This window comes from Petaurus breviceps, unplaced genomic scaffold (genome assembly GCF_028583685.1).
Source record: "Petaurus breviceps papuanus isolate PSGF00001 unplaced genomic scaffold, PetGlider_PUasm1.0 90895, whole genome shotgun sequence".
Taxonomy (NCBI): Eukaryota; Metazoa; Chordata; class Mammalia; order Diprotodontia; family Petauridae; genus Petaurus; species Petaurus breviceps.
The window spans coordinates 29,823,906-29,835,499 of NW_027187372.1; the positions used below are offsets into that span (position 1 = coordinate 29,823,906).

Below are 11,594 nucleotides of genomic sequence, written 5' to 3' on the forward strand. Positions count from 1 at the left end.
CCCCCATTTTTCTGGATAGATTGTATACACATAAGAAGATAGTAGATTTTGAAACTTGAATGACCACCTGCATTTCCCTCCCCTTGACCCTTTGGACTCTACATGGCACTAGGTTTCCTTGGAGGGTCTGTGGTTTGCCCCAGCACAGATAGGGCCAGGGTACAGGGTGGCCATTCTGTTGAGCTGGGGCATTCCCTTTAGAGAAAGGCTGTGGGCATGCAAAGATTAATTGGGCATGGCCCTGTTCTGTCTTGCTCACATCCTTTTGTAACCAGATAGCAAAGCAGCAGCAGCAACTCATTCAGCAACAGCACAAGATCAACCTCCTCCAGCAGCAGATCCAGGTAAAAAGAGAGTCAAGGTTGTCAGAAGACTGGGAGAGGAGGGCTGGGGCATGTTGGGAGGGGAGGGGTGCTTAGAGGCATGGTGTCATGGATCAAGTTTCAGATTCTACCTCTGACACTAGCAGGGATCAAGGCACAGGCTTCCCAGCCTTTGGCTTCCTCAGCTGTAAAATGAAGGGATTGGATGGACTCCATGATCTTGCAGGCCTCTTCCAGCTCTAAATCAATGGTCCTATGCATTAACTGTGTTTAGAGACTCTTGCACGACAAGATGCTCTGCTGACCATCTCCCTTCTCCACATTCAATTCATCACTCCAGGTGGTAGAGAGGGAGCTTCCCTGGGGAAATGGGGCTGGAATGGGGCTGGTGAAATAAATGAGGTCAGAACAATAATCAGGGACCCTAGTGTCCCCGTGTAGTATAATGGAAAGACCAGGATTGTCTTAAACCAGCACACTAACCAGCCTTGGGCCAGAATCCCAGTTCTGCTCTATAGCAGTCATGGATCCCTGTGCAAATCACCTAACCTTTGGGACTCCATTTCCTCACCTGAGATGAGGTGATGGGAATGGGTGGTTTCTAAAGTCCCTCCTAGCTCTAATATCCTCTTTTTCAACTACCTTCCCTTTTCTCTTTCTCTGGGGAGAGATTTGGGGGTAAATACTTCCTAAGGCACCATAGTATGGTGTAAAAAGCAATACATTTAGAGTCAAGAGTTTCTTGGTTGGGGGTGGCTAGGTGGTGCAGTGAATAGAGCACCAGCCCTGGAGTCAGGAAGACCTGAGTTCAACTTTGGCCTCAGCCACTAAACACTAGCCGTGTGACCTTGGGCAGGTCACTTAACCCCAAATGCCCTGCCTTCCCCCCTCAAAAAAGAGTTTCTTGGTTCAAATCCCACTTCTGTCAATTCCTTCTTATTTGACCCTGGAGAAGTCATTTCATCCCTCTAGGCATTAGTTTCCTCATCTGTAAAATGAGGGGATCGAGTAAATGGTCTTTTAAGCTTCCTCCTAGCTCTAAATATATGATCTATAATTTGATTTCCCTAATAGGAATTGGGTGTTCATAGAACTATAGACATGGAGAAAGCAAGAAAAACCACAGGTATCCCCTTGGCTGGCTAGAAATAAAAGCATTGATCACTTTGCCAAAGCCTCCATCCGTAGGTTCAGAAGCTTCCTACATGTGGCCTGGAGTTGCCACATCTGGGGAGCTCACGTGGGGGGTCTCTCTCCCTTCAGCAGGTCAACATGCCTTATGTCATGATCCCTGCGTTCCCTCCCAGCCACCAGCCCATGCCTGTCACTGCCGAGTCCCAGCTGGCACTACCTATTCAGCCCATCCCTTGTAAACCAGGTAAGTGGGGAAGTCTAAGGGGAAGGTTGGGAGTCTCAGAACCATAGCTGGTTCCTAAAAGAAAAGGATCTCTGGAGGCAGCCCTGGAAATCTGGAGACATTGGTCCTATTCCTGGTACTACTTACATTGACTTATGCAACACTGTACATCCCTTAGTCTCCTGGGGGCTCAGTTTCCTCATCTGTCCATTAGTTAGGGTAAATATTTCCCTATATACTTCACAGTGGGGGTGAAGAGAACCCATCTAACAAAACTTTACTGTGCACTTACCATGTGCAAAGAATAGTAAAATGTAATCACTGTTTTGAAGGAGCTAACAGTTTACATTAATATCTATGTGATTTCACTTTAATTAGATTAGATATTATCCCCTTTTTCCAGATGAGTAAACAGAGACTCAGACAAGAATTGACTTGCGCAAGGCTATGTAGCTGATAAATAGAAGATCTGGAAGTAAAATTTGCACATCCTCTAACTCCAGTGCCCTTTCCAAAGATGCTGTGGAAAATATACAGGGAAAAAAAATTCATTAAGTAGAAAGAAGCCTGATATGGTGGGAAGAAGTTCAGCTCCAGATCTAAAGGTCCTGTATTCAAATTCCACCTGACACTGTGTGACCATAGGCCAGTGACTTAACTTCCCCCAGACCTGAGCTTCATCAGTAATGTTGGACTGGATGAGGTCGCTTCTATCTCTGAATCCATAGACTTATGGTCTATTTCCATCAATTGCTCTACAAATATAAGGAGACGTTGTTTTTGTCCCCTGGCTCCTGGGGCCATTAAGGCCAACTTGAGGATTGGATCCAGTCTGAGCTTCTGTTTCTGGGCAGCTAGGTGGCAAAGTGGAATAGAGTACCTGGCTTTAAATCAGCAAGACTCATCTTCTTGAGTTCAAATCCAGCCTCAGATACTTCCTAGCTTTGTGACCCTGGGCAAGTGTAGCAGCAAGCACCCAAGCATCCCCCAGGTGGGTGCCAACACAGGTTCTTAGATCTGCTTTTTGCTTTTCTAAAGGAAAGCAACTCAAAAATGGGTTAACAAGCTTACTTTAATCAATCAAACATATATCGTTTACCTAGTTCAGGGGAAAAAGGTCAGCACCCCAAACTTCAGAATATACAGAGGTTACAAGCACAAGTTACAAGAACATGTCAGCAGACAGGCTTCCAAACTGTCCAACCATTATAATACATCCATATCTAATCCCAGTTACCAGAGAGGGAAACATCAACATCTGGGTTTTCAAAGCCAGGGGGCTCAACAATGGCTGCCCAGAGTCTTATCTGGTCAAATCACACAACACTTCTCAAAGTGAATCCCAAAGCAAAGCTTCACATCAGGGATTATATAGCCTTCTCCTGGGTCAGAAAATGTAACCACCCTCTTGACCCACTGCCCAATCATATAGCATCAAGGTGTGGGCATTCCTGAAAACCAAGCCTCCTGCCACAGGCTCCATGTGACCACATCCAGCCTATTAGGGGGCAGAGTTTATTTTTAAATCAAGGAAGTCAGAGTCTCTTAATGGGCAGGGAAGATCTTTAAATTTGCATTTCTATTACAGCAAGTCACTTAATCCTGTTTGCCTCAGTTTCCTCATCTGTAAAGTGAGCTGGAGGAGGAAATGGCAAACCACTCTAGTCTCTTTGTCAAGAAAACCCCAAATGGGGTCATGAAGAGTCAGACACAACTGGAAAAAAAACAAGACTGAATTTTCCAAAATCCTCAAGCATATCATTTCCCCTCACTCTTGCCATACCAAACCACACAACTGTCCCCTTGTAGATTAAGCACTCAAAAGGAGTAATACATGAATTCAGTTACCCAATTCTACCTTCACCTCCGTCCCACCATGTTATCATCTCCCTGATGTCATGGTCCTCTTTGAGAAGGAAGGACAAACCACACACACACACAACCTACTGGCACACATATATGTACGGCTCCGTAGCATGTTAGCTGATAGGGATTCAGGAGGAAAGGGAAAGGAAGACCAGAGAGAGGGCAGACCCAGGTGCTTGGCAGAGGAGCAGTTGATTAGACTTCCCATTGGCTCACTGCCTAATCTCTTTTCTGCCCTGAGTGTGGTTCAGCTTGTCAGTGATACTGATTGAAAGCTAGTGTTTTCCTAGCTCTGTACCTGGCACTGTGGAGTGAGCTACAGAGAAGGATAGGCTCTGCTTTTAAAGTTTTTTAAGTTTTTAAGAAAACTTTTGCTATAAACCTGACATTGAAATACAACAGATCAAACTTGCTTAGCAACTATTTACATTGAAATGAATTAGCCTCAATATAAAGCATTTTGAGATGTCTGCCTCCCCTCACTCTTAACATTGAGATTCTTGGTTCCTTCATTCTTGTTTGCTTGTCCTTCTGTGGTAGGTAGTGAGTGTACACAGCTACCTGCTCCTTTCACTCTGAATTATTTCATACAGGTCTTTACTGATTCTTTTGGTATTCATCATACTTGGCTTTAATGGTATTATTCTATTACATTAATGTACCACAATTTCATTAACTGATGCCCTATTGTTGGACATTTGGGTTGCTTCTAGAGCTTGGTCATGGTTTTTGGTTTTGTGTGATTACATATATTGCTATAAAAATATTTGTACAGATAACTCTTTTTGGTTTGGTTTGCCTTGGGGCATACTCTTTGCATATATTCCCAACAATGGAATTATTAGGTCCAGCCCTTGCTTACTGCCTTTAACAAGTGTGCAATGGACAGAGCACTGAGCTTGGAGTCAGGAGGACCTGAGTTCAGACCTGGCCTCAGATAATCCCCAGCTGTGTGCTGCTGGGCAAGTCACTTAAATGCTATTTGCCTCAGTTTCCTGATTTGTAAAATGGGGATAATAACAGAACCTACCTCCAAGGTTTTTTGTGGGATGAAATGAGATAGTAACAGCACAATGCCCAGGATCCAACACACAGTAGGATCTATATAAATGTTAGCTATGATAATTACACTGTGATTTAGAAGATTATAGGCTGAAGGCTGCAGAGTGCTAGACATGGGGTCAGGAGAAGCTGGGTTCAAATCCTGCCTCTGATATTAGCTGTGTAACCAAGAACAAATTAGTTTTGCTCTGAGCCTCAGTTTCCTTATTTGTAAAATAGGATAGTAAAACCTGTAGTACCTGCCTCACAGGGCTATTGTGAGGCTCAAACAAGATAATATTTATGAAATGCTTTTCCAGTTTTAAAAAGCTGGGTGTGGTGCCACATTCCTGCAGGCCCTATTACTGAGGAAACTCAGGCTGGTGGATTACTGACTTCGGGAGTTCTGAGTTATAGTGGGGCTAGCACCAGATCTGGGGTCCTTGTATAAATCCTACACCAGTGTGGTGCATCCCCAAGACAGGAGGGCTACCATGCTACCAAAGATAGGGTGAAGCAGACAGGTCCAAAACCTGGAACAATTCAAAGCTGCTATACCAGTCAGCAGTGGGGTATAGCCCATGAATGGTGGCTCTCCTTCCAGCCTGGCCAAGATAGGGAGACCTGGTCTTAAAAAAAAAGCAAGTAAACTTAGAAAAAAAGCCATAGAAGTCCTAGCTATTATTATAGTACTCCTATATACAGCACCCACCCATGAAATAGCTGAAAAAAAATTTTTACATGGCAGCTCTTCAGCAAGGGCAACCAAGTATGGCATAAGTCATACAATGGCCAACTGCTGGAGGAGACACTGGGTAAAGGTGAAACCCAGCTGGATTAGTCAGGGAAGGTTTCCTGGAGGAGTCATGCTTTGAATTATTTTAAATAATAGAGGGACATAGACTGTGCTGTCTGCTTGGTACAATGATTCCGCAAGTTATCCCAGAATCCTAAGTAAAAGGAAGGGGCCTCAAGCCCCTAGATAAGTCTTTAAAGTGCAGCTCTGATCCCGTCACTCCATGGCTCAGAAGATATCAGCAGCTCCTATAAAATAAGACCCAAATTATTAATTTTTTTTGGAGGGGCAGTTGGGGTTAAGTGACTTGCCCAAGGTCACACAGCTAGTTTTTGTGGTAAGTGTCTGAGGGCAGATTTGAACTCAGGTCCTCCTGACTCTAGGGCTGGTGCTCTATTCACTACGCCACCTTGCCGCCCCAATAAGACCCAAATTCTTGAACCCCTCACTTAAGGTCCATCTATCCTTGCCTCATCCTCTTCAGGCTCTAGAAATAGAAGAGTTCACAGACATCATCTATCCAGCCCAGTGGTGGTGTTAAAGTGCCTTGTTTCACCTAAGAGTAGAGAGTCAGGATTTGAACTCAGGTCCTCTGACTCCAAATTCAATATTCTTTCCATCCAAAAACTGTACTTGCCTTTCTTCTATCCCTCCCTGTGCATCTCTGTCCCTTTGCCTTTGATCATGTTGTATGAAATGTCCACTGACCTCATCTCCTACTGTTAGAACTCTATATACCCTTTGAGACCTATCTCAAATGGTCCTGCCTTTTCAGTCTTCTCTGATTTTCCCAGCCAGAGTCAGAGTTGTAGGATTTAGAGCATGATGGGACTTTTGAGGTGATCTTTTGACTCTGTCATTGCTCTGTGTTCAACAGCTTGTTTCGCCCCACATCACTTGGTGCTTTGTGTTATTGTTGTTTAGATATATGTCTTCTCTCCCCAAGCAGACTGGAAGCTCCCTGAGGGCAGGGGCCATGTCGTATTTTCTCCTTGTATCCCTTTCAGTGTCTTGCTTGTCAAGAAATGTTTGTTGAATGGGTGAATGCATAAACTTGGAAAGGGCTTAGGTGTTTAGAATGTTAGCTAGAGCTTGTATATTTGTATATGGCTGTGTAGGAGTGGTGTGTGTGTCTCGCCATCAGAATCCTGAGAGGGTTAGTGACTAGACCTAGCTGGCTTATCAGATGGGCGGAGGAGATGAGAGCTCCAACCTGCTGTCTGTCCATCTGTCCTGGCCGCCCATGTGCCTCATCAAGCAGGGTCTCTGCTGTTCTATGCTCATCCAGGACTTTTCTCCTTGCCGCCTTTTCCACAGTGGAGTACCCGCTGCAGCTGCTGCACAGCCCCCCTACCCCTGCTGTGAAGAGACCTGGGGCCGTCTCTACCCATCACCCTCTCCAGGTACTGTGACATCCCCAACTTGGACTGGTGAGGGGACAGAGTGGCAGAGAGATTTACTCTGCCCACTCCATCCCCCCACCCTCTTTGGTCTGGACCCCAAGCATTTCCTGATGCTCCCTGGTAAGGAACTAGGGATGGAGACATCTACTCATTTCCTGCTCCCAGGGGTCCTTGCTCTCTCTTTGGGGAGGTGGGTGTGTGGGAGGCAATGCAAAGTGCTAAGAGAGGAGAATAACAAAATTGGGAAGATTGAGTCAGTTATGGTCATTCATTTATGTTTGAATCCCTTAACCTCATTGTCTACTCTTCTGACAGCTCCACCCTTAGGCACACACGTTATCTATCATGTGTCTCATGTGCTATCTCTGTTTCTGTGTTACTCAATACCATCTGTCTATATTTCTGAATCTGTCCTTCTTTTGATCCTGGTGTGTCTCTCCCTAGCCAGATTTCTGTCTTTCTCCAGGTCATTCACTCCCTTACTCTCGGTTTCTCTTAGGAGTCTTCACAGCCTCTGAACTTGACAGCCAAGCCCAAAGGTCCGGAGCTGCCCAACACCTCTAGCTCCCCCAACCTGAAGATAAGCACCTGTGGTCCCCTCCCCACCAACCATGGCGCTCCTACCCGGGACCTCCAGGCCAGTCCACCCAGTCTACCCCTAGGTATGCCCTCTGCCTCACACCCCTGCCTCTTCATTAACCCCACATGCCACCTTCCCATCCCTCCCATATCCCAGGGATTGAAAGTGACATAACATAAGAGAAAGTCCACTGGCCTGGCAAGAAGTAGACTTGAAGTCTGGTTCCAACTCTGCTAACTATTATGACGATCAAATGGTAATAAAAATGTATAAAGTGATTTGAAACCTTATAAGCACTGTATAAATGTTAGCTATTATTGGGCTCTTATTAGCCATTTTTATCCAATAATGATAAATCGTTCCCTATTATAAGATATTTAATAATATTTATTGTATTTAGTGATTAGTGATAATAATTGTGTGATCTTGGTCATTTCATTTTTTCTGGGTTTCTACTTTTTAAAATTAAATTATTTATTTTTAGTTTTTAGCATCCACTTCCATAAGTTTTAAATTTTCTCCCCCTCCCTCCCCAAGATGGCTTGCAATCTGATACAGGCTTTACATATAAATTCCTATTAAACACATTTTCATGTTAGTCATGTTACATAGGAGGATTATGATGTGGGAAAAACCATGAGAATGAAAAAAAATAAAACAAAAAAGGTTTCAATTTTTTAACCTGCAAAATTGACTTGACATTCCCTGAGTCTCCATGTTATCAAGACCACCCTCTCCATAGGATGCCACTTCCCCATGCTGGGAGAGTCCCAGATGTTCCTGTATCCCATCCCAGCAGGGGAGAATTTCCAAGGCTATGGAGAGGAGAATGTAGTAAAGGCTGACGAAGGAGGCTTGCTTCTCTGAGGGAAGGTTCCATGTTTGCTGATCTCAGCTCTGCTCTCCCTCTCTCTTCTCCCCCACTGAAGGCTTTCTGGGTGAGGGTGATGCCATCACCAAAGCAATCCAGGATGCCCGGCAGCTGCTGCATGGCCACAGTGGACCCATTGAGAGCTCTCCTAATGCCTCTTACAGGAAGGTAAGGATTTCTGGCTCCCAGGGAACACAGAATAGCACAGGGATCAGCTGGGTACAGGTAGTTGACTATTTTAATTTGAAGATTAAAGAATAATTAGAAGGAAAAACAGTGATACAGTGTACTAGAGAACTGGCCTCAAAGTCAGAAAACCTGGTTTGAGTTTTACCTCTTACATTTATTGGTGACCTTGGACAATATATGACATCTGCCTTGGACAAACTCAACACCATTAATTTCAGAGAGGTTGATGGCTAAGGTCAAAGTAGTTTCCTGATCTGGGAATTCCCTATACCAATAAAATCACAGATCTAGTGTCTCTCCCTGGGAAAAAGTCAAGAGAAGAAGGTAAAGGTTCTGGCAGGGAACAGGGCAGGATCTTAAGGGTTGGAAGTAGTGGGGGGCACTGAAGCAATGGGCAATGCTCCCCCTATACCCTCTCTGCATCCCTAGGACCTCATTAACCTGGAGTCATCCCCAGCCAAGGATCGGCTGGAGGAGAGCTGTGGGCACCAGCTAGACGAGACCATGCTGAGCTGTGACATGGATGGTATGGTCCCCCAGGTTACCAGGGGATCGGGGAGTTCTCATCCCCTATCATTTTCTAGTGGAGTCCCCAGATGAGGCCTGGGATGTAAAGGCGGCAGAGGGTGGGTCTGGGATTGGTGCCATCTCTCTAACTCTGCTATCTCTGTCTCCTCTGGCCATCTGCTGGCCATTGCTTTGCTTCTCTCCTTTTCTGTCCTTTCAGTGCTCTTCCCCCTCTTTCTGATGTCTATAGGTCTTAACAACATCTGTGTGTGTGTCCTCCCCATTCCCGTCAGTTTTGACTCACTGTGTGTCTTCCTTTTCGCCCCTACTCCTATATTGCCATGTCTGGGGGTCTTACAGACCAAAATCTCAAGAGTCTTTTGAGTTCCTATTGATCTTACCCATGGTGAGAGACCTGGTCTTGGGGGAGATGAGGGTGGGGAGTCTGTCTCTTCCAAATTACTTAGTTAAAAGGAAGAGGCAAGGGGCCCCTTTAGAAATATGTACTTTGGGAGTTGGACCAACCTTTCCTGAATGGTAATATTTCCTCTCCAATATCCCTGACTAGTCATCTCTAATCTCCATGCAAAGTCCTCCAGTGACAGGGAAACCATTTCCTCCTCAAGTAGCCTGTTCCCCTTCCCTTTACCCCATCACTCTCCCCCCTGCTCCTTTCTGGATGTACAAAGATAGACCAACTGTTGTTTCTACCCCACCCCACCCTCTACTAGGTTCCCGACACTTTCCCGAGTCCCGGAACAACAATCACATTAAGAGGCCCATGAATGCCTTCATGGTATGGGCCAAGGATGAACGGCGCAAGATCCTCCAGGCCTGTCCTGACATGCACAACTCCAGTATCAGCAAGATTCTTGGTGAGCAGACCAATGGCATGGGGGCGGGGAGTGCCTGGGGGCATGGGCTTCCTTTTGTCTCCTATCTGGGTGCTCTTCCTGTTAGTTATTTTGTTTGCTGGATGCACCAAATTTGGGGGCCCAACCTAGGAGTATCTCACTTCAAAAGGGGATCTGTTGACTGGTGGGATCTGGCAGAGTGTACGAGATATTCACTTGTCTAGGAAAGATGCCCAGATGAGGCAGAGGTAGATGGTGCAGTGGATAGAGGGTTTCTCATAGCTTCCTCATCTGTAAAATGAGGATAGTGCCTACCTAAACCTCACCTACCCAGAGCATTCATGGATGGGTACCATGAGCATCCTATGAGACAGGACAACTGTCCTGTACATTGAGGCTGTCATGACCTGCCCTTGCCCAGATCAGTCTTTGTATATGCTCATTTGCATATATTAGCCTTATTGATGAGGTTTCAGCCTTGTTTGTGATGGGGTGGGCACTGGCCCTCCTAGCTGGGCACCTCTGTTCAGGAGCCCACAGAGAATTCAGTATGACTGTGGAAGTTCATCACTGGACTATGTTCTTGTTATTCAGTCATATTCAACTCCCTGTGATCCCATTTGGGGTTTTCTTGGCAAAGATACTGGAGTGGTTTGCTATTTCCATATCTCTTTCATAGATGTGGAAACTGAGGCAAACAGGGCTAAGTGTGCCTAGGGGCTAGTATGTGTGTGAGGCTAGATTTGAACTCGGGAAGTTGAGTCTTCTTGACTCCAGGACCCTCACTCTTATCTACTGCCCCACCTAGCTGCTCCCCACCTGATTCTACCCACCTGCAGAGTGAGCAGGGATGGGGTAGGAGGGCGGGATCAGGGTTGGTCTTGGACTGGGCTCCTGGGACTGAAATCAGGATCTGGGTGCTAGGCTCCCGCTGGAAGTCCATGACAAACCAGGAGAAGCAGCCGTACTATGAGGAACAGGCACGACTGAGCCGCCAGCACTTGGAGAAGTACCCTGACTATAAATACAAGCCTCGGCCCAAGCGCACATGCATTGTGGAAGGCAAGCGGCTACGAGTGGGGGAGTACAAGGCCCTGATGAGGAACCGGCGCCAGGACGCGAGGCAGAATTATGTGATCCCGTGAGCCTCTCGCACCTCTCCCCTCTACTTCCTTCCCCTCTTTGGGCAGCGGGGCAAACCAGGGAAGGGAATGGGATTGTCAGGTCTTCCCTGTCTGAGCAGGTGTAAAAGGGGAGGGGTGATTGGGGAATTCTACATTGGCCCATAGACTTCAAGCTAAAGGGTCCTAGCTAAAAGAAACTTTCAGGATCATTTGGACCCTTCTCCCAATTTTGCTCTTGGGTAAACTGAGGCCCAGAGAGAGGAAGCAACTTGCCCAGGATCACACATGTTATAAAATGAAAAATGAGGATTCAAACCCAGGTCCTCTTACTCCAGAGTCAGGAAACTAGGTTTCAGTTTCATTTGTAAAATGAAGGGGTTGGTATGATCAATTTAGCTCTCCTCAGCATACAATGATCCAAGACATTTCCAAAAGACTCATGACGGAAAATGCTATCCACATCTAGAAAAAGAACTATGGAGTCTGAATGCACATTGAAGCATATTATTTTCACTTTTTTTTTGTTTTTTGTGGCTTTCCCCTTTTGTTCTGTTTCTTCTTTCACAACATGACTAATGTGGAAATATGTTTCCATGATTGCACATGTATAACCTAAATCAGATTGCTTGTTGTCTTAGGGAGGGGGTAAGGAGGGAGGGAGGAAAATTTGGAACTCAAACTCT

The 11,594-nt window shown here is 45.7% G+C and overlaps 1 protein-coding gene across 2 annotated transcripts in view; it reads left to right on the forward strand.

The window, feature by feature from the left end:
* The window catches only part of SOX13 (SRY-box transcription factor 13), an 80,228-nt gene that overhangs the window by 64,651 nt on the left and 3,983 nt on the right, over positions 1 to 11,594 (forward strand). The window contains exons 6-13 of one of the 2 annotated variants that reach the window (XM_069074643.1): positions 276 to 344; positions 1,587 to 1,701; positions 6,701 to 6,786; positions 7,286 to 7,448; positions 8,296 to 8,405; positions 8,856 to 8,952; positions 9,665 to 9,808; positions 10,712 to 10,928. In XM_069074643.1, the coding sequence (XP_068930744.1) occupies positions 276 to 344; positions 1,587 to 1,701; positions 6,701 to 6,786; positions 7,286 to 7,448; positions 8,296 to 8,405; positions 8,856 to 8,952; positions 9,665 to 9,808; positions 10,712 to 10,928 (1,001 nt within the window). The remainder of the gene's footprint in view (positions 1 to 275; positions 345 to 1,586; positions 1,702 to 6,700; positions 6,787 to 7,285; positions 7,449 to 8,295; positions 8,406 to 8,855; positions 8,953 to 9,664; positions 9,809 to 10,711; positions 10,929 to 11,594) is intronic. The other variant, XM_069074644.1, reaches the window with a different exon arrangement.